This window comes from Lethenteron reissneri, chromosome 3 (genome assembly GCF_015708825.2).
Source record: "Lethenteron reissneri isolate LAM-NWPU_2019-01 chromosome 3, ASM1570882v1, whole genome shotgun sequence".
Lineage (NCBI taxonomy): Eukaryota > Metazoa > Chordata > Hyperoartia > Petromyzontiformes > Petromyzontidae > Lethenteron > Lethenteron reissneri.
Genome location: NC_083781.1, coordinates 10,941,274 through 10,968,555, shown reverse-complemented (window position 1 = coordinate 10,968,555; position 27,282 = coordinate 10,941,274). Strand labels below are relative to the sequence as shown.

General features: G+C 50.3%; 1 protein-coding gene across 1 annotated transcript in view; it reads left to right on the top strand.

The window, feature by feature from the left end:
- The window catches only part of LOC133346459 (voltage-dependent calcium channel gamma-2 subunit-like), a 57,916-nt gene extending 41,037 nt beyond the window's left edge, over positions 1-16,879 (top strand). The window contains exons 2-4 of the mRNA XM_061558039.1: positions 7,173-7,250; positions 9,053-9,193; positions 10,308-16,879. Of these exons, the coding sequence (XP_061414023.1) occupies positions 7,173-7,250; positions 9,053-9,193; positions 10,308-11,251 (1,163 nt within the window). The 3' untranslated portion in view covers positions 11,252-16,879. The remainder of the gene's footprint in view (positions 1-7,172; positions 7,251-9,052; positions 9,194-10,307) is intronic.
- Positions 16,880-27,282: the final 10,403 nt, after the last annotated feature.

Sequence of the window (27,282 nt, the reverse complement as noted above, 5' to 3'; positions counted from 1 at the left end):
TGGGGCCTAAAAAATAAAGGTCATGACTATGTTGGCTTGCGTGAATGTGAGCCTGGCTCGGACCTCCCCTAGATAGATTCGGCCTGAAACGCAGGGACTCTGCCTCTATATTTTTTATTGTTTTTTTTTGGCTTGTGTGAATGTGAGCCTGGATGGGACCTCCCCTAGGTCAACTCGGCCTGAAACGCAGGAACTCTGCCTCTATTTTTTGTTTAGTTTTTTTTGGCTTGCGTGAATGTGAGCCTGGCTCGGACCTCCCCTAGATAGACTCGGCCTGAAACGCAGGAACTCTGGATCTATTATTATTTTTTTGGCTTGCGTGAATGTGAGCCTGGATCGGACCTCCCCTAGATAGACTCGGCCTGAAACGCAGGAACTCTGCATCTATTATTATTTTTTTGGCTTGCGTGAATGTGAGCCCAGGCTCGGACCTCCCCTAGGTCAACTCGGCCTGAAACGCAGGAACTCTGCCTCTATTTTTTGTTTAGTTTTTTTTGGCTTGCGTGAATTTGAGCCTGGCTCGGACCTCCCCAAGGTCAACTCGGCCTGAAACGCAGGAACTCTGCCTCTATATTTTTTTATTGTTTTTTTGGCTTGTGTGAATGTGAGCCTGGATGGGACCTCCCCTAGGTCAACTCAGCCTGAAACTCAGGAACTCTGCCTCTATTTTTTGTTTTGGTTTTGTGGCTTGCGTGAACGTGAGCCTGGCTCGGCGCGCGGTGGCAATAAAAACCCGGAGCTCGCACCCGTCGACAGGAACAGCAAAAGGAATGAACTCTTGAATTTCAACCGAGACCTGGAATCGTGGCAACGGATCGGGATTCACGTGCAGTGGGGGCGAGGGTGGCGGTGTTTGAATCTGCACGTCACGAAAAGTGGCATAGCGTGGTCTAAGGGGCTCTATGTTATAGGCCTATATGTGAGTCTATGGGGGCTATATGTGAGTATATGGGTCTCTATGTGAGGGCTATTGGGGGCTATATGTGAGTTAAAGGGTCACTGTGTGAGTCTATGGGTTTCCATGTTACTTATTGAAGTCTAAGGGTGTCACTCTGTGATTTTATGGGTCTCTATATTAAGTATATGGGGCTATATGTGAGTCTAAGGGTCACTGTGTAAGTCTATGGGTTTCCATGTTAGGTATTTATTTAAGTCTTAGGGTCACTATGTGAGTCTATGGGTCTCTATATTAAGTATATGGGACTGTATGTGAGTCTAAGGGTCACTATTTGAGTCTGTGGGTCTCTATATTAAGTATATGAGGCTATATGTGAGTTAAAGGGTCACTGTGTGAGTCTGTGGGTTCCATGTTACGTACTTATTGAAGTCTAAGGGTGTCGCTCTGTGATTTTATGGGTCTCTATATTAAGTATATGGGGCTGTATGTGAGTCTAAAGGCCGCATTGAGGATATTGATCTCGATGTGAAGCCTATTGGGGCTCAATGTGAATCGAAGCGTCGCTCTGCGAGTCTATGGGTCTCTATGTTAAGGTCTATGGGTCTCAGCGGCATAGTCGGGCTGGTTGATTGACATGGGCCCTGAGCGATCGATTGAAATTGGAGCCCACCTTCCCATCCTGCTCGGGGTGTGCCCCACGAATTCTTGCGGGAGCCGCAGGGAGACGCGGGTGGGATTTGACGAGCGGCGGATCACTGTGAAGGGCACGTCCCGATTTATAAACAAGGCCGAGAGACACGCTGGCACCCACGCGCTTCCTCTGACCATCACAATCAGCAACGCGCACGCACGAAGACAAAGATCCCCCACGTATCCTTCGTCGCGTGCGCCCCGTGAAGGCCGACACGGCACACGAAGGGCTGGGTGGCCGACACCACGCTCGGCCGCCTTTGTCTTCCTTTTTTTTTTTTACTACTACAAACCCCGCCAGGTACTCATTTGAGGCCGAGATGACCTAGGGGAGGCCCAGGAGCGGTTCAGACAATCGTCGTTGTGTTTGTTGGCCGTGGGCGGGAATCGAACTCGGGTCGCTGGGTTCGGAGCTTAGTGCGCTAACAACTACGCTACCGCACCCCGCGCGTAGATACACAAAGATCCCCCGTATAGCCTTCAACGACTGTTGGGGCAAGTGCTGTGTGCAAGCGGCGACCCGGCGATCCGAGTTCGATTCTCGCTAACTGTCGACACCGGTGACGATTATCTGAAGAGTCCTGGGCCTCCCCTAGGTGGACTCAGCCTCAAATTACTACCTGGTGCAGTGTGTGAAACATCGCCACTGGAGAGACAAAGGCGGCCGGGCGTGGTGCTCCTTTGTGTGCCCTGCCCAGCTTCGTAGAGGCTCGCTAACAGCACTTGGCCTAAAAAAAGTCTGTTAAAGGCTATACGGGGGATCTTTATACGTGTGTGTGTGTGTGTGCGTGTTTAATTGACCCGTTACTCCCAATAGCAAAACAAAAACCACTTTCCACATTCGCCCATGAAGCTGCCCGGACATTCCTCTGCACAGTAGCAGCGACGATCTCTCTGCTCTGAAGAAGGGCAATTTTCCGAAACGTCGCCAATTCAATAGATATCCTCCTGCTATTGGGGATACCTTGAAACGTACGGCTGTCAACAGCGACTCGGAGTGTAACTGTTCAGCGTGACAACTGAAGCGCCTTAATCGGGAAACGTAAAAAAAACATTATTCTCATCATTCCCCCACGGTGTGTATCATTACCCGCTCGATCTCTCTCGTCTCCTTATTTACCTGCTATGAAAAAGGCCCGTTGCCCGAAGCGTCGCCAGTTATGTTTTTGTTTTCCATTTAAAATCTCACGCACCACGCACCACGCACGCGCGGTGCTTACGTTGGACAGGACACGTTTCGAGTCACTGTTGATGCTCTTCTTGCTCACGACCAATCACGCGCACGCGCGTGCACGCGGCCCCACGTGGTAGCGCGTGCACGCGCACGCACGCGCGCGGCACCACGTGGTAGCGCGTGCACGCGCACGAACGCACGCGCGCGCGGCACCACGTGGTAGCGCGCACGGCGCCCCGGATCACAACGCGTTCGACAAACGCGAGCACGCTCCAATTCCATCATCGATCGATCGATCCTCCTCCTCCTCCTCTCGTTCGGCGTCCCACTTCCCTGAGCGACATCGCTGGTTGCTACACGTACGGAGGGGGGCAGGGAGGTGGCGGGGGGGTTCTACTGCCAGTCATGGGTGGTGGTGGTGGTGGTTGTGGGGGGTGGCGCAGTATGTCCATCTTGCTGTACTGCCACTAACCAGTCAGCCGCGAGGTCAGGTAACGATGTACTGCCTCAATCTTGGTCGGAAGCTTTCGTGACTGCAGGAATCCATACTCTTTGGTTCTTTCGTCGGTAAAGTCACGTGGGTAGAAATACAATAAAATAAAACGAATCACGACGTTTCGATCGCAACACAAGCGATCTTCACCAGGTGGAACGACCACGGCAAGAAAATGTTGAAGTTGGCGAGAGAGCTGCCGTGGCAGATCGCTTGTGTTGTGATCGATGCGTCGTGATTTGTTTTATTTTATTGTATTTCTACCCACGTGATACAGCAAGCGTGCTGTGACGGTTCCACCTGAAGACGGAAGCTTGTGTTGCCTTCGAAACGTCGTGATGTTATTTTTATTTAACTTTTATTAATTTTAATCTTTTACCTACGTGACTTTACCGAAAAAAACCTACCCCCCCCCCCTCCTCCTCATCTTCCCCGTAGCTCGGCACGGCGTCCGATCAGTTTCGTGAACGCGACGCTCCGCACGCGTGTCGTGGCAGAGCGTCGTGGGAACAGGCGAACGCCGCGGTGATGCGGGGGATAACCCCCTTCCCCCCTACCCCCTATCGCCGAAACCTATAATCCTCGATTTCACTCCTCTTGTCGGCGGTGACATGGGTGGGACTGATGCGCCGAGCTGTAGCTACAACCTCTGCGGGTAATAGGATCAATTAGCCACGCGGCTTCCGCTTATCCGTTAAAAAGAGCGTGGATAATAGGAGTAATCGATAACCCCTGCAGATAATAGGTTTCATTTTCCCCGCGACTTCTTCTTATCCACGAGATTTTTAAGGAGCCACTTCGCTATCCATTGTCGGTAAGATTAGCGGATCACAGAAGCAGTAGGGCCGTGGGTAATATGGGGTTTGGGGGACCCTTCAGCTGCCACTAATAAGAGGATTTGCGGGTAATAGGACCGCGGATAATAGGAGTTCTGTAGTAATAGGTTTTAACCCTTTTATCTGGTACAAAAACTGACAGCTTTGTATAAGGGATCGTGTTTGCAATAACCACAACACAAGCAGTCAAAATGCAAACAAAAATAAACAACTCTGAAGTTGATTTTCTTAGAGCCTAGTCTCTAGGCTCTAAGAAAAGCTGTCTCGGGTGTGGACCAATCAACTTCAAGGACAGTTTATATCATTATTATTATCAGAGTTGTTTCTTTTTGTTTGCATTTTGCCTGCTTGTGTTGTGGTTATTGCAAACATGATCCCTTGTATAAAGGTGTCAGTTTTTGTACCAGATAAAAGGGTACAAACCTACGATTATATTTTGCTACTGGTAGAGGAGGTCTCATAGCGTAGGAAATCTGTACCTCCATTCCGTGTCTCCAGATAGGTTCCGGTGTTTATATGGGGGTGCTTTTGCCGATTGCATCCCAATAATCCGGCAGCATTTGTTGCCACGAGCCTGACTCTGCTGATGAGACCCATGGAATCGAAACCGGTCCAACATTTTCGAGATCAAACCATTGCCGCGTGATAAAATTGGTCTTGAAAGCCACATGGGGTCGATGGCCTGGACAATATTTGTCTTCATAATTCCGCGAGATGTGTCACGACTCCTGGTCACGTGGCTGGGTGGCTCAGAGGTCAGGGGTCAGAGCCGGTTCTGGCGAGAACCTGGGTTCGAATCCCACTCATTACGTTGTCATGCAAAACATATATTTTTTTAATTAAATAAACAATGCAGGCCTCTCTTGAACATGAGTCATGCGGACTCGGTGTGAATTAGCTTGACAAAAAAAAATTATATTCAGATCTAAGAGCACTCTATTATGTAGACGAAATGAAGGAGTACATTTCGTGTGTAGCGGCGTGTAAGGCCGTCTGTGTGTGTTTATCTCTCTGTGTGTGACCGTGTGTGTGTGCGTGCGCGTGGGAGGTGGGGAGCGGTGGCGCATCGGTTAGCGCATTGCGCTACGAACCTGGCGACCCACGTTCGATTCCCGCTCAAGGCCACCAACACGTGGCGATTATCTGAACCGGTCCTGTGCCTCCTCTAGGTCGACTCGGCCTCAAACGAGTACAGTATCTGGCGCGGTGTATACAAAAAATAATCGTCACTCGGGCGTTGTGCTGGCCACCCACCCCTTCGCGTGTCCTGCCGATCTTCATAGGTGCTACTCGCTAGCAGCACTTGCCACAACAGTCTGCTGAGGCTTTACGGAGCATCTTTGTATTTATATTTGGTGGTGCCCGCTGCTACTATAAATTCCCACATATGGGCCATTTGTGGCCGGGTCGCTTCTGAAAAAAAAAACCATATAACTCAGTGGGGCTTTACCTGGTGAAAATGACAAAGAAATAATTAAAATACGAAAAAATATATTGCGGCTGCTCGCTAACGGCACTTGCCCCCAAAAGAACTGTTGCGACTATTCGGGGGATTTATCACGTGGCAGGCTTTCGCGACCAATATTATTCATAATCAACGTTTTTGGGTTTAGATCGCGTTATTTATAAATGTGTCGTAAACCTCCACCATCCGACACGGCCAATCAGTAAAAAGGTGTCACGTTGACAAAAGACAATTAGTTCACTGCTTTAGCCCTCTGTCTCCCGTTATTATATAGAACGGGAGACAGAGCAGAGCCTCACCATTCTGGCGAATTGCCCGATGATGCTGGATGCAATTACCAGCGAAACGTCGTACAACCCAAATTGTAAATGTTGTGGTTTCACGTTTCAACACACCGGTGGGCTAAAGCAGCGAACTATTTGTCTTTTGTCAACGTGACACTTTTTTACTGATTGGCCGTGTCGGGTGGTGGAGGGTTACGACACATTTATAAATAACGCGATCTAAACCCAAAAACGTTGATTGTGAATATTCGGGGGATCTTTGTCTGTGTGCGTGTTAGAGCATCATCCTCCATCTCCATTGTCATGCTAAACCGGGAGGGACTACGCGGTGTGGTGCCTCCCGCCTCATCAGAAAAGGTCACGCGTCTCACGCTCCCTGTCAGCGAGATGCCACGCGGAGAGAGAGAGCGAGGGGAGGAGGAGAGGGGGGGACAAGGACGTCACCGTAGCAGTTCGTAGCGTGGTGGTGTGCGGTGTGGTTCGTAGCGTGGTGGTGTGCGGTGTGGTTCGTAGCGTGGTGGTGTGCGGTGTGGTTCGTACGTTGGTGGTGTGCGGAGGGGGGGGGATCGGGGAGATTTGTTGATGACCCTGACGGAGCGTGGATAACAATGATGATGATGATAACAATAACGATGATGATGATTCTAACAATGACGATGATGATTATAACAATGATGATGATGATGAAGATGATGATAATAATGATGATGATGATGATAACAATGATGATGATTATAACAATGATGATATTGTTCTGGATGATGATGAATGTATTATTTTGAATGATGATGATAACAAAGATGATGATAATGATGATGATGAAATTGTTCCCGGATGATATTATTTTGAATAACGATGGTAACAATTATGATGATATTGTCCTGGATGATGATGATTATGATGATGATGATATTGTCCTGGATGATATTGTTTTGAATGATGATATTGTTCCGGATGAATATATTTGATACAATTATTACAATGATTTGGATTACTATGTAAATGATGATGATTATGGTTATAACCAAGGTCCATTTTGACGATGACGATTACGACGATGATGACAACATTTGCGATTGTGGAATAGGTTGTCGTGATTCGACGGCGAATCGCGTTGGCGATGAAGATGTTACATTTAATCACGACAATAGTGACGCTGACTCCATCGTGTTTATAGTGTTTGTCAGAATGTTCGCATTTTGGATATTTCCTCTCGCTCTCTCCTCTCCGCTCTCCTTCTCTCTGTCTCTGCTTTTCTCTCTCTCTGCCTTCTCTCTCTTTCCTCTCTCTCTCTCACCCCATCTCTCCCCATCCTCTATCTCTTCCACTCAGGCTCTCTGAAGGGGCGCTGCAAGAAAATTGATCATTTTCCTGAAGATGCCGACTTCGACTCAGCCGAGTATCTGATGCGTAAGTCCGAACCACGGCATTGCACCGTCAAAATCATCATCATCGTCATCATCATCATCATCCCCGCGCGTTCCACGCAGCACACCTGCGGCACGGGACACCCAACCCCCCCGCATTCCCCCCCCCCCCCCCCCAGCGGCAGTTGTCCCTGTGTGGTACAAGCTAATAATAATGATGATGTCAACATGAAACGCACTCGTAGAGAGAGAGAGATGACGACTCAGAGGCGCCAGGAGGAGGAATCACAGGCGAGCGGAAAAGAAGCAGCAGCAGCAGCCACGCGGTAAAGCAGCCGGTGCCAACAATTTCCCAAGGTCTGCGGGCCTCTAAATATTAAGTTGGCTCAGTGGTAGAGCGAGCCGCTCGCTATCATAAGATTGCGAGTTCGAATCATGGTTTGGGGGGCGCGTGGGTGGGTTGGGGGTGACTCCACCCATCATCCCTTCCTCGAGCGGTTGATAAACTAACGAACTGCTTTGTGCGGAGATTCTCCCCGTGGAAGCGTGTATTTTTCTCCGGGTCCTCCGGTGTCCCCCCCTCCACTCTCAGAATGAACATCCACGCATTTAGAACATTCGGCTCCTGCCGTAACTTTCCACGCGATGACGATAAACCACTTTTGTGAGGACCGGGTCGCTTCTGAAAAAAAGGTGCAACTCCGTAGCTCATTGGGGCCCTACCTGTTCCAATAGAATAAAATAATAAAAATAAAACATAATAAAATAATTCTCACGACGTTTCGGCCACAACGCAAGCAGCCGTCCTCAGGTGAAGACCAGGTCTGTCGGGGAGACAGCGGTCTCCCCGACAGACCTGGTCTTATTTTATTGCGGCTGCACTTAAGATTATTTCGATTATCTTGCTGCTGTAAATCTCCCCGTGATAAGCTTATTTGTTGTTGAGCTATCGCTTCTGAAAAATACGTTAACACCTCAGTGGGATTTACCTGGGAATGTACAAAAAAAGTAGATTTCGATTTAAAGCTTTCGTGACTGCAGGGATTCATCTTCTTGGTTCTTTCGGTAAAGTCACGTAGAAGGGAAGTAATAAAATAATAAAAAGAAAAATAATAAAATAATTCTCACGACGTTTCGGCCACAACTCACCTGAGGACGGCTGCTTGCGTTGTGGCCGAAACGTCGTGAGAATTATTTTATGATGTTTAATTTTTATTATTTTATTCCTTCCCTTCTACGTGACTTTACCGAAAGAACCAAGAAGAAAAAAATTAGTTTAGTTTTATTTGTTCAAGTGATTCGTTTATCTTTCCTACACTTTGCACTCCTTTCGAAGTCGATGTAATTTTGTTGTCGTCGTCACGTTCTGACGCCGCGCCCCTACGGGGACACCTTGTGGCAAAGAGCTTTGCAGCTCATCGGATTCCTCCAGTTTGAACAAAAATATTCTGATCAATAACCCTGACGGTGCCACTGCTGCTGCTGCCGTTGGTGATGCTGCTGCTGCTGCTGATGAATGATGATGTTGATAATTGTTTTTTTACCCTTCTATCTGGCAACAAAACTGACACTTTTTTTTACAAGGAGTCATGTTTACATAGACCACAATACCTGCAGTCGTAATGCAAACAAAAAACATAACTCTGATAATGTATGCACTGTCCTTGAAGTTGATTGGTCAAAAAAAAGGTGTCAGTTTTGTTGCCAGATAGAAGGGTAAAAAAACAATTATCATATTTCTTACTGGCAAATGAGGTTCCCATGGTGTAAATTATGATGTTGATGGTGTTACCCCCTCGCCCCCCCCACCCCACGCCGTGACCCCCCCTGCCCCCCCCCCGCAAGGCGTGGTGCGAGCCTCCAGTGTGTTCCCCATACTGAGCGTGGCGTTGCTTCTCTTTGGGGGGCTGTGCATCGCCGCGAGCCGCTTCTACAAATCCAAGAACAACATCGTGCTGAGCGCGGGGATCTTTTTCGTCTCTGCAGGTGGCACAGCACGCGAGCACACCAAAGACAAAGATGCCCCAGCCACGCCCCGTTTAGCCTTTTAGAGATTTTCGGGGCAAGTGCAGTTAGCGAAGTAGCAGCTACAAAGGCCCGAACCGCCACCGCCATCGCTATGGTCATTAAACCACTGTGGCTGATATTTAGTAATGACATCGCACATGCCATGCAGTACTTCTTAAGCGCCACTGCTACCACCACCCAACCATCACCATCAATCTACTCCCGCCACCACCAATTTACTACCACCACCAAACCACCACCACCACCAAACCACCACCACCAATTTATTACCACCATCACCAAACTACCACCACCAATCTACTACCACCACCAAATCACCACCACCACCAAACCACCACCACCAAGCCACCACCACTAATCTACTCCCGCCACCACCAATCTACTACCACCACCACTACCAAACCACCACCAAACAACCACCACCACCAATCTACTACTACCACCACCAAAACACCACCACCAAACAACCACCACCAATCTACTACCACCACCACCACCAAACCACCACCAAACAACCACCACCACCAATCTACTACCACCATCACCAATCAACTACCGCCACCAAACAACCACGACCACCACACGATGCAGGTAGTGGCAACATCATCATCGGCATCATCTTGGTTGTGCAACCACCACCACTACTACCATCACCAAAAAAATACAAGCGCCTTCACCACCACCACCACCATCATCATACAACCACCAAACTACTACAATTCCACCAGTACCACCATGATAATGATGATGACGTCCTAAGTGGCATCACTGCGTACATCTCCACCAGGCTACCACCACCAAACTAATACCATGCAGCCACTGTCATTAAACCACTACCACGCCACCACCATCAAACCATCACAGGCAAAATTATTACCGGCACCACCATTCCCATCACCACGAAACAACCACCACCACCGCCGCCAAACCACTACCTAGCACCACCACCACCGCTGCCACCACCATTGCAGCCACAACCGCAGCAGTCGACGAATCTCCTAACTCCCCCCGCTCGTTGTTGTTGTTGTCGTTGGCGGCGGTGGCGGCGCCGTGGCGGGCGCGGACGGGCCAGGTCTCAGCAACATCATCGGCATCATCGTCTACATCTCGGCCAACGTGGGCGACCCCAACCAAAGCCAGTCGAAGAAGAACAACTACTCGTACGGCTGGTCCTTCTACTTCGGCGCGCTCTCCTTCATCGTCGCCGAGATGGTCGGCGTCCTCGCCGTGCGCATCTACATCGACAACCACCGGCTGGAGCGGGCTCGCTTCCGCCCCGACTTCCTGCGCAAGTCGGCCGCGTCGTCGTCGTCGGCGGCCGCGGCGGCCGCGGCGGCCGCTCGAGTCCCGGCCGCCTACGTCTACCGCTACCGACGCCGCTCGCGCTCGCCATCGCGCTCGCGCTCCCGATCTCGCTCCAGCTCGCGCTCGAGCGAGGCGCCGCTGTCGTCCCTCCACCAGCAGCAACAGCAGCAGCAGCTGCACCAGCAGCAGCAGCAGCAGGGTTCCATGGGCATGCCCATGTCGATGCAAATGACCATGCCGCTGCAGATGACCATGCCGCTCTCCATGCAGATGACGATGCAGCAGCAGCAGCAGCAGTCGCGCTCGCGCGACGGTTCGCCCGTCGCGGCCAAGGGCTTCTCCTCCGTGGCCTCGCAGGGCCTGCAGGCCGCGGCGGGCCAGCAGGCCACGGCAGTTGCGGGCCAGTCGCAGGCGTCGGCGGGAGACATCGCCATGTACACGCTGGGGCGCGGAGACGCCGGCGGGAAGCAAGTTGGAGGCGGAAATGTGGCGGTGGCCGGTGGCGGCGGTGGCGGCGGCGGCGGTGGAGGAGGAGGCGGGGGAGGGCCCTTCAACAATTCAGGAGGAGTTGGAGTAGGAGCGGGAGGAGCTGCCGGGATGAACGTGGGCGGGGAGGGAGGATTCGTGCAACACTCGCACAACTGCGTGCACAAGGAGATGCAGGACACCCTCACGTCGACCATCACGAACCGCAGGACCACGCCGGTGTGACGGGGGCCCTCCTGCTCCTCCTCCGCCTCCGCCTCCTCCTCAACATCCTGCTCGTCGTCGCGGGAATCCAGGATGGGCTGCGTAACAACGACCGAGTGGAACTTTTCACGTTTGTATCTATCATTTTTTTTCCTTCAAGCTTCAGAAATCCGAGTGCGTGCCCCGGTAGGCCTAGGCAGTTCCGGCGCGGCTCGTGAGGCGCCATGGTTTGGTGGCTTTTTTTTGCCCTTCCACTGCAGAAGCCGAGCCGAGCCGCCGACTTCACGAACGAGTTGACGCGCGAGGAGACGGCGCGACGACGAGTTCGTGTGCCCACGGAATGGGTCGAGGCGCACGTTGGCCACGCGGCGACACCGTCTGTGTGCCCATCACCACCTCCACCCCCACCCCCACCGCATCCGTATTGGACGACGTCACGCGACGCCACGAACGCGGTCATTCGCCCCGCCCCTGGCCCTGCTTGGCCCCCCACCTCCGGGGGCGTGTCACGGTTTCGGTTCTGGCTCGCTAAGGGCGAATGGACAGGGACGAGCTGCCATGCCGTTACCGCCTGTGGGAGCCACCGTGCTGGCTCGGCTCGGGTGATGTGCCAGTGGAAAAAAAAAAAGGACGCTGCCGTTGTGTTTCCCCAGCGGTGGCCGCGTTGAAAAGGTAAAGGCGGAGCCCTGCAATTGCGCACTTGCGCCACTGCTGGGCTGAAGGGTGTGCCTCCTCGTCTCAACCTCCTCTTGGCCAGACATCTAGGAAGAGGTGGGAGTGACGATGCCGTCTGCTAGCGTCTATCGCGCTTTCAGCAGTGTGTGTTGAGGTCTGGTCACTGGGTGTTGAGATCTGGTCACTAGGGTGTTGAGGTCTGGTCACACTGAGTGAGGTCTGGTTACACTGATTGAGATCTGGTTACACTGAGTGAGATCTTGTTACAGTGAGTGTTGAGATATGTCCACTGGGTGTTGAGATCCGGTTAATGGGTGCTGAGATCTGGTCACTGAGTGTTGAGATCTGGTCGCTGTTGAGATCTCGGCACGCTATGCGCTGAGGATCATATTGGAAATCAGGTTGAAAGTTTATGCATATTTGTGACCACTTGGGCTTCATTGATGTGTTGAATATAAAGTCATTGCCTGTAAATATTTGGCCAAAACATCAGCGGAACAAACTGCCTGTCCGAGAACGCATGCGTTCAACTCTACCGTGGATTGTGGAACTCAATGCGCGCACAGCAACTATTTTTTTATTTAACCAGGAGCAACCCGGCTACCACAAATGATAGCTCAACGAAGTGGCTTATCGCCGTGTGTAAACTTATCGCAGCCAAATACTCCAAACGCATGTCGATTCTAAACGTGGAGGGGACAAACCGGAGGGCACCTGAGAAAAATCCACGCGACCACGTGAAGAGGGTCACGGGATCGAACCCACGACCTCCTGTGTGCCAGGCGAGGTAGTTAACATCTCGCCACAGCGGCACCCCTATGGCAAGTAAGCGCAGGGCTCAACGTGAGAATGTCCTGTCACTCTTAAACTCGCCCTTGTGTGATACTGTCGAGCAGCGCTCCCCAAACTTTTTGGCACCAGGGATCGTTTTTTTCACGGACGGGGGGGGGGGGGTCATCATTGGGTCTTTCCCCCTTTTCAAAGAAGCTCTCCAGCGACGTTTGTTTTTTACTCATTTTGGCTACTAGGGGTTAGCAGCTTGTGGGCTTAGCAAAACTGTGACTGAGACGAGCGCGCGGTGTGGGAAAAAGGCGCGGACGGAAGTGGAAAATAACAAAATAATTGGGGCGGGCCATGCGCGAACTCAAGTTTCAAGTTTCATTTATTAGGTATAGCCCTGTGAGCCATTCGGCTCTTGAATCGGGTGCAACCGCAACAAACAAAAAAGCTAAAACATGAACAAGAAAACATCTTACTCACCGCTCTCACCTCCTGCTGTGCGGCCCGGTTCCTAACAGGCCACGGACCGGTACCGGTCCGCAGCCCCGGGGTTGGGGACCGCTGCTGTAGAGGATATCGCTGGAACTCTCCAAACCATAGCCACGGAACTCTCCATGGGTTTACACCATTGGAACCTCATTTGCCAGTAAAAACATATTTTTACTGGCAAATGAGGTTCCAATGGTGTAAATGCTTTCCCCGAGCTCTTATACTCTGATGGTGCATTGTCTTTGAGTTGTGCGTCTTTTGGCGTCATCTGGTCCAACACCATGTGAGACTAGGCTCTAAGGAAAGCTGTCTCGAGTGTGGACCAATCAACTTCAAGGACAGTGCATATCATTATCAGAGTTATGTTTTTTGTTTGTATTATGACTGCAGGTATTGTGGTCTATGCAAACATGACTCCTTGTAAAAAAGGTGTCAGTTTTGTTAGCAGGTAAAAGGGTAAAAAACCAATTATCTCCATGGGTTGTTGCCACGCTGTGATGGTCGCTCCCTGATGCTCGTGGAACTTGCCGGAAAAGCCCTCCCAGTTGCCCGCCACTCGCCGGTCATGTTCTCTCGATTGCAATCCATCACATCCTAAACGCTTACGTTTGCAAGCATTAAAGACACGTACATATATCATTCCTTGAACGACGGTTTCTTGTGGGGTTAGATCGCGTAAACATAAATGTGTCTTCTTGGTTCTTTCGGTAAAGTCACGTAGAAGGGAAATAATAAAATAATAAAAATAAAACATAATAAAATAATTCTCACGACGTTTCGGCCACAACGCAAGCAGCCATCCTTAGGTGGAGAATTATTTTATTATGTTTAATTTTTTTAATTTTATTATTTCCATTCTACGTGACTTTACTGAAAGAACCAAGAAGATGAATCCCTGCAGTCACGAAAGCTTTACATCGAAATATAAATGTGTCGTTAAACCGACCACCACCCGACACGGCCAATTAGTAAGGTTTGTCACGTAAACAAAACGTGTCGATTAGTTGCTACTTCAGCACACCGGTTGTGCGTTGGAGAGTGAACCCAGAACATTAACAATTCGAGTCCCGTGACTTTTCGCCTGTAATTACAACCAGCATCATCGGGCGCCTGATGAGGCTGGATGGGTAAAATTGTTCGTGAGGACTTACGTGTTGGTCTTGAGTTGAACACAATTTTCACAATCACGGGGTCAGGGAACTTTTTGCTTTTTTACCGAGGGGCCGAACGCGAGACTTGCAAATACCTTTAAGTGGACTACGGCAAAGATTCCCCCGTGTAGCCTGAACAGGCTGTTAGAGCAAGTGCTTGTTGAAGACCGTGGCATGTGACGGGGGGCGGAGGGGGGGGGTGATGGCCAGCACCACGACCCGACTGTAGATTTTTCTCCGCAGCGTTGATGTTTACGCACTGCACCGGGTGCTCGTTTTTAAGGCTAAGTCAGCCCGATGGGAGAGGGCCTCCTTCTCGTACCCGATTTGGCGCAGCTAGGATGCTCGCCGGCCACGTCACCGTTTGTTGGGACGCCCCACGTGATCGTGGCAACGCGCACCCCCTTACTGGACGCCAGTGAAAAAAAGCTTCATAGCTCATCGGATTTCTTCCTCCGGTTTAAAGAAAGATTCTGATTCTGAAATAAATGAACGAAGTCGCGGCCCGTGGTCTGAGCCGTCGCCCAATCAAACTCTCCCCCCCTCCACCCCCATTCTATTTTTTTTTTTACAGAAATTGACATTTTATCCACGCTTTTATTTTATAAAAAAATTTTCCAAATGTGTTTTGACTCGAATACAATGTAGCACTTATTTCAGCAGAGTGGAAGGAAATCCGATGGCTGGCTCTCATACAGTCACCTAATGCTTCCCCTATCCCCGTCACATTTCCTACGGAACCCGACAAGAACATTTAATATTTTCAGTCATGGCAATTGAACGAACGCAATGCTCCCCATCATTTTTTTTATTGCATCTCGCCCTCGCCCCCTCCCCATCTTTCGCATCGATACAACAACAACAACAAAGTCCCAAAAAATCGTGCTTAGATATGACAATTATTTCGGACAATCCGAATTTGTTTGCGTAAAATTATTTCGGATAAACACGTAAATAGGAAGTGACGTAACATCCGTGCGCTTGTCCCACCTGAAGAAAAACTGAACTAGACTACTTTTGTTTTACCAGGGGTAAGGTCCCACTGAGATATGTAGCTTCCCTGGCCATCGCAAACGAGAGCTCAACGAAGTGGCTCATCGACACTTGGACATTCATAGCAGCAAAGAAACATTTGAACGCGCGATGTTGTTAATTCTAAATGTGGAGGGATAAACCCGGAGGACCCAGAGAAAAATCCACGCGGCCACGGTGAGAGAGGAGGGAGAGAGTCACGGAAACTCTACGTATACAGCAGCAGGCGTCAGGGTCTGGATCGAACCCACGACCTCCTGCATACCAGGCGAGGCAGTTAACATCTCCTAGCCACCATGGCGCCTGGTGTCGAGATATCGTCACCACTTTCGCTGACACGCAAACGCGTGAACGAACAAGGTGTGGTTACTTGCAAGGGATCGGGTAAAAAAAAAAGAAACCAACAACAAAACTTAGGTGACAAATTGTCCTTTTGCAAAATAATTTTTTTAAATCGGAAATCAGGAAATGTGACATTCGAAACTCGCCCTGGACTTGCGTCTAACACCTGGGCACCTCGTCAGCATCGTTTCGAGCAAATCGTGCGCTCCCAGAAGGCCGTGTGGCTAGTGAGAAGTAAAAAAATACAAACACAGATTTAAATTTATTTTACGTAAAAAATAAAATCTGTTTGTATTTTTTCCTCTGGTGTCAACACAATACCAATTTTCGTGGTCTCAATAGGGTGGGAAGGGCGGTGGGGGGGGGGGGTTATTGCCCCATCCACCCCCCCCCCGGTTCCGCTCCTGAGCATCTTAAAATGTTGCCCGCGTAACGCAATCGTTCAGTCTGGTGCGTGGTCAGCTCAGGGAGTGCGACAATCGGTACGGTTGGAGAGGGGGGGACGGCCCCAATTTTTTATTTGTCTCTCACGTTGTCTGTCAAGGGGGGCACCCAACTAAAGTTGTTTTATTTTTATGTTTGTTGTTATTTTACCAGCTAAGGCCCACTGAGCTCCACACCTCTTTCTTTTCAAAAGCGGCCTGCCCGCCACAAGCGATATCGCTCAACCGAGTGGCGGTATCGTGCGGGCGGGCGGCTATCGAGTGTGCAGGCGGTGCAACTGCGTCTCGGGGTGAGTGCAGCGGTACGAAGAGGGTAGAGGACGGGGGGCGGTGATGGTGGAAGTTGGACAGGTGACTCCTGGTTGCATTGCGAGCAGCGTGGTGTGGGGTGGGCCCGGCCCCCCGTGCCCGCCAAGGTTCAGTGCCACCGCTGGCGATGTGGCGCTGTGAGCAGGGAGGGTCATGGCGCCATCTGACAGGTGGTCTACGGCATTCGTGGCATTACCACGAAGTGAATGAGACATCGAAATTGCCTCGTGGGTTCCCCGGTGCTGCCGCTGCTGCTACGTCGCCCTCCGATGCGTTTTCTCTTACCGGGAGGAGCGGGGGGGGGGGGGTGTTGTTCGGCACGATGTCCGACGTTTCGCCCCACGTGCCTGCCGGGAGATTTCGCCGTCTGCACAACCGGGCAGCTGTGCCGGTGACACGGCTCATGAAGAACGGGCGTGGGGGGCGGGGCGGGGGGGGGGGCGACATATCAACGTAATGTGTTGGGCCATATTATTATTATAAATTGTTATTATAAAACGATGACGATTGTAATGATCGCCAATAATACGCAACTGCCAAAAAACAAACGGGGGCTTTTAATGTCTTGGCGAGGCTGGCGGATTTCTCTTAACGAGGGCACGGGATCCCCGGCGAAGACCCGGGAGGAGATGGCCAACGCGAACGATGTCCGAACGATTTTGGCAGCTGCTCCCCGGCATGTGCAGCGAAACGTCGGACAACGCGCGACCCCACCCAGAAACGCGTCGGTGAACGACGCAGGGGCATGTGAGCTGCCAATCGACATCGAGCAGCTGCGATGCGGCCGAAAACAAGTAAAATAACCCCAGCGTTAAATTTCGATTTAAAGCTTTCGTGACTGCAGGGATTCATCTTCTTGGTTCTTTCGGTAAAGTCACGTAGAATGGAAATAATAAAATAATAAAAATAAAACATAATAAAATAATTCTCACGATTTAAAGCTTTCGTGACTGCAGGGATTCATCTTCTTGGTTCTTTCGGTAAAGTCACGTAGAATGGAAGTAATAAAATAAATAATATTAAACATAATAAAATGATTCTCACGATTTAAAGTTTTCGTGACTGCAGGGATTCATCTTCTTGGTTCTTTCGGTAAAGTCACGTAGAATGGAAATAATAAAATAATAAAAATAAAACATAATAAAATAATTCTCACGACGTTTCGGCCACAACGCAAGCAGCCGTCCTCAGGTGAAGAACAGGTCTGTCGATAAGACTGTCAATAAGACAGACCTGTTCTTCACCTGAGGACGGCTGCTTGCGTTGTGGCCGAAACGTCGTGAGAATTATTTTATTATGTTTTATTTTTATTATTTTATTATTTCCATTCTACGTGACTTTACCGAAAGTACCAAGAAGATGAATCCCAGCGTTTCAAGGGCCGCAATGCCACGCTTGGTGAATACGAGAGGTCTGTGGGTCCTGAAATAAAATCACGTTCAGATTATCGACGCTTTAAAGAGCCGCAGGTTTTTGCCGACCCGCCCACCCCGCTCTGATCTATTGCTGATGCGTGTGGATAGGGAGGTCAGGGAGGAGATGCGTTAGATCGGGGGAGGTGGTGGTGGTGGCGGCGGCGCCGGGGGAGGGGAGTTGGGGAATTGAGAAAAACTTGCACCCATTGTTTCAGCTTCCACGCCGGGAGATTGTGATCGCATCGAATCGCAGCGGCGACTTCTGGCACGAAGCAAATTGGGCGCGTACGCCGCCGATAAATCTCGCCCACCGATCAATCGAGCCCACCGATCAATCGAGCCCACCAGGACACGGCAGGGTACATCTGTAGCCACGGGGATGATCGTGGGAACGGTTGGGTTTTTGTTTGTTTGTTTGTTCTCTCTTTAACGCGGTTTCATGAAGATGGAATCGCCTCTTCATGCATTAAAGATGCGTTCATAAATATATGAGCGGAGATATATTTATCCAATCAGCCGTGACCAAAGCGTTATTTATATTTATTTATTTATTTCGCCCGGTCACGTGATGCAGATTGAGGAGGACGGCATTTATTTTCGCAGCTGCAGCGCTTTGTAAAGGGCACGGTGGTTTATACGCTAGATTTGAAGCTTTCGTGACTGCAAGGATTCATATTCTTAGGTTTTTTCGGTAAAGTCACGTAGGTAAAACATCAAAGGTTTGTACACGAAGCCATACAAATATACAAACACAGACATAATTTCAACCGTGATGACGGTTACAAACTGAGTAATCATTGGAAAGATGTGATTAACCATGCAAAAAAGATTTAACTTACCATGTTTAGTGGTTGTCTCCTTGTCACAGGTTGAGTCACAAACCGTACCTCTCCATAACAAAGGCTCACCCTCTTAAGCCTCACCTTACCATATTAATAAAAAGTGTGCTGTATTTGGCCCTTACCCCCCCCCCTTCTCCAACCATTATATAAACGGAGTGGTAGCTCCTGCAATTTCTCATTTACTTGATACAGCTGTCGTGGCTGTGACGGTTCCACCTGAAGACGGAAGCTTGTGTTGCCTCCGAAACGTCGTGATTTTTATTTTATTTTACTTTTATTAATTTTAATGTTTTACCTACGTGACTTTACCGAAAAAACCTAAGAATATGGTTTATACACTGTTGGATTATATACTGGCCAACACACGTATTCTGGCATAAGGTATTCCAACGGGTTTAATGTAATTTTGGGGTGCTGATTCCAAATCTGGCATCAGTTTTTGTCTATCACATCAGGTTTTTGAGATATCAAATATTGCATTTTCAATAAAAACTGCAGAAGAAAAATATTAAATAAATGTGGATATCTGCGTAAAATTATATTATAAACACACTATCCTAAAAATACAGCACCATATTTTAACACTAAAGCAGTCACTGACTCGCAACAACTTGCAATCATAAGTGACAGAGTTAATTTCGGGTAAAATCAATGAAAATGGGGTATGCCGATAGCATAAAAATGAAATGTGATAGAGCAAATCTGAGATCAGATTTGGAATCAGCACCCTGAAATTAGTCTAAAACAGCTGCAAAAGTCCAGGCGAGAAAAACATTTGCTTTTTTTTGTTGACCAGTGAATTATTGATGCTTCACAACCGGCACCGCCGCTGCCGCCACGACCGTCCGCTGTTGGCACAGCAACCACCTTGGGATTATTGGGATTCTTAAACCTAAGGGGCCGTCCATAAATGACGTCACGCACCTGGGGGGGGGGGTCAGACATTTGTGACGATGTGTGACGAGGCGGGGGGGGTGTTTGATAAATGTGAGGTCACATCAAAATGCAGTAACTTTAAATGAATATAGACAACATGTTCTACTTTATTAAATAGACATTTTAATAAATACAACATCGGAGTGCAACGCTACATTAAATACGCACTACAATGACAATAGTTTAAAGCGATTTGAAGCATGTTTTATTTTCAAAATGGAATATGGTTTGGGGGGGGGGCAGAGCTTTGTGACGTCATTTATGGACGGCTCCTCTGTCACCAACACTGCCGTCACTCATCACCATCACCACCACCATCATCACAACCACCATCACCACCATCACCACCACCACCACCACAACCACCATCACCACCACCATCACCACCACCACCGCCACCATCACTACCACCATCACCACGACCATCACCACCATCACCATCACCACCATCACCACCATCACCACCACCACCATCACACCATCACCACCACCATCACCACACCACCATCACCACCATCACCAACGCGTCACCCCCTCTTGGCTCGCACGCGCTGTGGAGTGGTGGTGCGGTGCTTAGCGCACTGCGCTGTGGAGTGGTGGTGCGATGATTAGCGCACTGCGTTGTGGAGTGGTGGTGCGGTGATTAGCGCACTGCGCTGGGAACCGGGCCAGTTGAGGTCGACTCCCGGGCACCGTTGACATCAGTGGCGATGCCCCCCATCCCCCTCCCCCTCCCTTCTCTTCACCAACCCTGCACTTTGCTTTGCTTATGCCGTGTTGCATATGGCAAAACAAATGTAAAGGTGTCCCGAGTGGCTCAACGTGGCTCCAGGTTTTGCGTGCAAGGTATCCAATATCCAATAGAATACGTTGGGGGGGGGGGGGGTGTGGGGGGTTTGTTTCGTGCCAAGCAGCGTAAATGTCGAGTCTGGGAAATTCATGGCAGTGTAGCCCTGAGATTGGCCTGGTGGGGGGTGGTGGGGGGGAGGGTGGGGGGTGGTGGGCACACGGGTTGAAAAATTGTGGGGAGCCGAGACGTTGGAGCATACAAAGTGTAGTACAACTGTGAATTTTCTGCACTTACACCGCGATATTGATTTACTTATTTGAAACAATCTTACTGCTGTAAGAAATACGCAGAAATCTCTTTGTTTACAAAATGACAATATTGTCCGGATTAGAAGACGCTCCGGAAAGTAAGACGCACCCCCCTCCCCCCAAAACCGGTGTCGATGAAGTTGTGCAAGCCTGGCATCACGCACACACAAAGCCACTGGGTTTCTAAGTGCGTCTCAGAATCCAGAGAACACAGTGTGTTTTGTTCGTGTGTACGTGTTTGTTAACTTGCGCGGGACGAGAAATGTGAAGATAATGATCAACACGGTCCAGAAAATCCCCCTAACCCCCCCCCCCGCCCAAGAGAAAAACAATCGATTACTTTTTTTTGTTATCAGCCCCTCCAACAGCAACCACTCAACGAGACAATGACCACTCGTGTCGACCGGCGTGGCAGAAAGAATAAATAAATCAATCTTCAGACACTTGCGGAGGCTGGCGCGCAACGTCAACATCACCAACAACAACAACATCATCATCATCATCGCGTCGCTCGCTGCAAACGCCAAATCATCAGCAACTTTGCTGCCACTGAGATGCGGGAGATTAATTGTATTTATTTGGTTACTTGCTCACTCATTTTGCCCATGCATGGAAGAACGAAAAACTATTTGAAAAATAAAAAAATTCAAGTCACCGACGATTCAAACCTCTGACACTCCCCGCGGAATGACATTTTCTAGACATTCGTCAAGAACTAACGGAACATTTAATGAAATATAAATATTCTCGCAAAACGTGCATGGAGAATCATCCGGAGGATTTTTTTCAAAATTCCGGACGCACTTTTTGTCACGGCAAAGAAACTGCCGGATTTAAAAGGAACAACAACAACAATAACAACAACAATAATAGCCCTGACGATCGCGGGAGGAGATGTGGCGGAGGGGATGGGGGGTACAGAGAGAAGGGAGGGAGGAAGGGGGAGGGGTTGTGGTGATGAGACTCTTCAACGTGAACCGCGAAAGGTTACAGCCGTCTGCTCCGCTCTTCGTCCGTCCGCACCAAATCAAGCGAGAAGGAATCTCGATTTTTTTTTCGTGTGTGTGCTGGTGGGGGGGCTGCCGAGTTCGGTGGGGGGCGATCTGAATCATGCCCCTCCCCCATCCCCTTCTCCCCCATCTCTCCTCCCTCCACCACCCTCCCCCCGCCGCCACACCGCGATCACACCGCGGTCTAATTCCGCAGCGATCCGGTTGCTTTTGTAATTATCGAAATCTGTGTTGTCTGTCTGTTCGCTGTGTTGGGGAAGGGGCTCAATCGACGGCGGGGGAGGATTGAACTCGCGTAACACGGAGCGCGAACTTTGGCGTTTCGTGACCTGGCATGGATCGTGGGGCGCAAAACGCCTGTAAAAGGATTTCTGTTGGCTGCGTGAACGTAACCATGGAGCAGCAGGCCGGTCCCCGTCCGTAGGAATGTGGAATGTTACTCCCAGCACCGCCACCACCACCACCCCCCGAACCAACGGAGAAACTGAATGGGACCACCCAACGGAGAAACGAGATTTTGGAGAGTGGCGATTCTGTGTGGAATTGACGTCTTAGACGAAAACAACAACAACAACAATAGCAATTTAATTTTAAGACAAAAAAAGGGAATATTTATTGAACAAAAAAACAGACGAAACGAACACAAAAATAAAGGAACGCAGCGGTATCAAAGAGGACATTTTCGAATTGGTGCGTTTAATTGATTTATTGTATCGTCGCGACCCAGATGTTTTGCATGTTGCTACACACGGCCACGGTAAGGAGCGCCTCCACGTGGCCTTCAAGGGCGCAATTGAGGTGGCCGATGTTGTTGCTGTTGTCGAACGTAAACCAAACTACAACGACTAAAGGTTCACACGAGGGCAACGCCTTGTTACCCGAAGCCGCATCTCACCCGACTCGCGTTAGCGATGATGGCACCAAAAGTAAATCTGTTCATTTGTAAATGTGACGAACAAACAACAACAACAACAACAAAAATATGACGTGCATGCAAAGACGAATTCGTTGGGGTTATGTGTTTTTTTAAATTAATTTTGCGATGTTTGGATTTTGTTTTTGACATATATTTTGTATGTATGTATGTACGTACATGTATGTATGTACGTGTGTGTGTATGTATGCCCGTGTTGCACTCTTTGCACAGGGCCACCCAGAGGTGGTGTTTTGGTGGGGGGGAGCGAGTGGGGGGGGGGGGCGAGTGGGTGGGGGGCGAATTTGCCTCCGGGGCGACACGCAAAATAAGTCTCCCACCCCCCAAAGACAAACATCCCCCGTATAGCCTTAACAAACTGTTGGGGCAAGTGCTGTTAGCGAGCACCTATGTAAGCCGACACGGCACACAAGGGGGTGGGGTGGCCAACACCACGCCCGGCCGCCTTTGTCTCCCTAGTAGCGATGTTTACACATCGACCTAAGGGAGGCCCAGGACCGGTTCAAATAATCGCCACTGGGTGTTGGCCGTGAGTGGGAATCGAACTCGGATCACCAGGTTCGCAGTGCAGCGCGCTAACCGCTACACCACCGCTCCCCGCACACACTTCCTTTTATTGCGAATATCATCTTCGGAATTTCACTCGAAACGTTCAGAGCGACTCCTCGCATCGAGCCCCTCTGTGCTCATCTCCCGTTTACAGCCCTGCTGAGCCAGGGGCGGAAATTCCATATTCCTATGGCGGGGGCCACGGTCTGTCCATCCATAGGACACCCGCAAAAAAAAAGATGCGTTTACTCGTTTTTTTTTTCCCGACCCTGGAGGGACGATGGGGCTGAGTCGAACCTCCACCCGGGGCTTGACCTCCGCGAACCTTCCAGCACGAGCCCTCTCGGCTCCTCTGGCATCGATCCTGCGGCGCAGCGTAAGCGACGTCTCGACCAAACGAGCGGCGTTAAAAATGCCTCGGCCGAATTGGTCTGAAGAAATCGGCTTGAAGAGGCGCCGGCCCAAATCGTTGCCCCCCTCCTGACTCGCCCCGGGGCCGCCACGGTCGTCTCTGGGTGGGCCCCGTGTCTGTGCACGTGGTTTTTATTTTATTTATTGTCCAATGATCGTCATCGTGTCTCGCTTCCTCCCCACCGGCTCGCTCCCCTCCCTCCCCTCCCTCCCTCCGTCGTCCTTGCGTGTTTTGTCGTTCTTTTTTTTTGGGGGGGGGGGGGAGAAGCGGGTAAGAAATAATCCACCAGTGGAGCAAAACGAAAAAAAATATTTGAACAAAATAAATAAAGAAACCCAGTGCCACTGCTTTCGTAAGGCAGCCTCCCCCTGTCACTTCTGTGCTGACGTTCGCGAGGCGACGCTGTTGGAGTTTCGCCGATGGGATTCCGTGGGGAGCGAAACGCTCGCAGAGGAACTACAACGACGACGACGACGACGCGGATTTTCCATCGGCCGACCGATGTCAGCCGCGAGCGGACGAGGGGATATCATCTCTCTCGCCTGGTTCGCAGGAGGTCGTGGGTTCGATCCCCCGAACCCCCTGACGATGCCTGCTGCTGTTGTATATTCGGAGTCCGCGTGCTCTCTTTCTCTCTCTCGTGGAATGTTTTCTGGATCTCTACAGTTTTGCCCTCCTACCTCCTCCTCCACATTTATAATCAACACTCGCGGACATTATTTAGCTGCTACGATACATTTCCGCGTGGTGGTGGTGGTGATGATATCAGCCACCTTCATGGTTATTTCGGTAAAGTCACGTAGAAGGGAAATAATAAAAGAATAAAAATAAAACGTAATAAAATACTTCTCACGGCGTTTGTGCCACAACGCAAGCAGCCGTCCTCAGGTGAAGAAAAGGTATGTCGGAAAAACAGCGTCTGAATGCGTTGTGGCCGAAACGCCGTGAGAATTATTTTATTATGTTTTATTTTTATTATTGTATTATTTCCCTTCTACGTGACTTTACCGAAAGAACCAAGAAGATGAATCCCTGCAGTCACGAAAGCTTTAAATCGTGAGAATTATTTTATTATGTTTTATTTTAATTGTTTTATTATTTCCCTTCTACGTGACTTTACCGAAAGAGCCAAGAAGATGAATCCCTGCAGTCACGAAAGCTTTAAATCGTGAGAATTATTTATGTTTTATTTTAATTGTTTTATTATTTCCCTTGTACGTGACTTTACCGATAGCACCAGGAAGATGAATCCCTGCAGTCACGAAAGCTTTACATCGATATCAGCCACGTCGACCACGAGCAATTATCACGTATGGCCAGCTCGCCTCTGCAACAAAAAAACCCCCAACAAAAACAACAAGATCATAGCTCAGTGGGCTTCACCGGCAGGTATATAAACAGCGCCGCGCTGCTCGACCTCAGAGCCTGTCAATGGGACGCACCTCACGGGAGGAAGCGGAAAGTGGCATCGCGAATGAGACGCGGGCCGACACGCCGATGCCGTGGGTTGCGATGCGCCCGTCGCGCCTGCCATCGGACGAGTCCCACCGCTGAGCACGTAACGCGCGTCAGAGGTCACAACCGGGTACCCGATACCCGTACCCTACCCGATACCCGGCTACCCGTACCCGGCCGGGTACGGGTACGGGTAGCCGTTTGCGACCCTGGTGCGGCCGGGTACGGGTAGGCCGTGAGTCACTGGTGAGTCACCGTTTGTCACTCATTTCCCAACGTCTTGTCTCTTCTCACAATTCAAGTTCCTAGAATCAACCCACCCGCGCCTGCAACATGGCTTCAACCCGGAGGTCGTAATCAGGTACCGATACCCGTACCCGGGTACGGGTAGGGTACGGGTACGGCCGTGTACGGATAGCCGTTTGCGACCCTGGTGCGGCCGGGTACGGGTACAGGTAGGCCGTGAGTCACTGGTGAGTAACCGTTTGTCACTCATTTCGGGTAGGGTACGGGTAGGGAACGGGTACCCGTACCCAGCGGGGTACGGGTACGGGTTCACATTTGCGACCCTGGTGCGGCCGGGTACGGGTAAGGAAACAAAACCCGTTTGCGACCTCTGACGCGCGTTGAACTTCTATAGCAACCGCTGCACGTGGCCGACCGTGCCAGCCGGAGGATGCGGGGCAAGGACGAGAGATTAACACGCGCAAAAAGCAGTTCTAGAGAAATGTGATTTCAAATCGGGCTAATTTGAAAGTGAATATTTGCCGGTGGTCTACTAATATCGAAAGGGAAGGGACGTTCCAGACGGACGCAGAAAAACATTTGAAAGTGGACGATCATGTCGGCTGGTAACCCTGCACCGCCGCCACTGAACTGAGAGTGGGGAGAGAGAGAGAGAAAGAGGACGACTCAGAGAGAGAGGACGACTCAGAGAGAGGACGACTCGGAGAGAGAGAGGACGACTCAGAGAGAGAGGACGACTCAGAGAGAGAAGACGACTTGGAGAGAGAAAGGACGACTCAGAGAGAGAGGACGACTCAGAGAGAGAGGACGACTCCGAGAGAGGATGACTCAGAGAGAGAGGACGATTCAGAGAGAGAGAGGACAACTCAGAGAGAGAGGACGACTCAGAGAGAGAGGACGACTCAGAGAGAGAGGACGACTCAGAGAGAGAGAGGACGACTCAGAGAGAGAGAAAGGACAACTCTGAGAGAAAGGGAGGACGACCCAGAGAGAGAGAAAGGACAACTCTTTGAGAAAGGGAGGACGACCCAGAGAGAGAGAGAGGACGACTCAGAGAGAGAGAGGACGATTCAGAGAGAGAGAGGACAACTCAGAGAGAGAGGACGACTCAGAGAGAGAGGACGACTCAGAGAGAGAGAGGACGACTCAGAGAGAGAGAAAGGACAACTCTGAGAGAAAGGGAGGACGACCCAGAGAGAGAGAGGACGACTCAGAGAGAGAGGACGACTCAGAGAGAGAGAGGACGACTCGGAGAGAGAGAGGGGACGACTCAGAGGCGCCAGGAGGAGAAACCACCCCCCCCCATCCCTTCCCCCAAGCTCTGCGATCCTCTATCCCAGTGTTCTTCATTGCAAGGCTCGCGGGCTACTGGCGGCCCCGTGACAATTACACAAACAGTGACACCCCCATCATCATCGTCGGGTTGCTATCACACTGACGAAACCTACACGAGGGGGGGGGGGGGCGGGCAACACTCTACCCCTGTGCAGATGGAACAGATGGAACAGATGGAGTCCACGTTGTTTTTGCTGTTACCGACTTCTCCTGGCACAGCAAGCGTACGGATCCCTCCTTGACGCCCACCAACGGGAAAGAAGTTTCACACCAACATCTGTGTGTGTTTGTGTGTGTGTGTTTGTGTGTGTTTGTGTTTGTGTGTGTTTGTGTGTGTCTGTGTGTGTGTGTTTGTGTGTGTTTGTGTTTGTGTGTGTTTGTGTGTGTGTGTGTTTGTTTGTGCGTGTGTTTGTGTGTGTGTGTTTGTGTGTGTTTGTGTGTTTGTGTGTGTTTGTGTGTGTATTTGTGTGTGTGTTTGTGTGTGTGTTTGTGTGTGTGTGTTTGTGTGTGTGTTTCTGTGTGATCCGATGGGGAGCGGTGGTGTAGTGGTTAGCGCGTTGCACTACGAACCCGGCGACCCGAATTCGATTCCCGCTCAC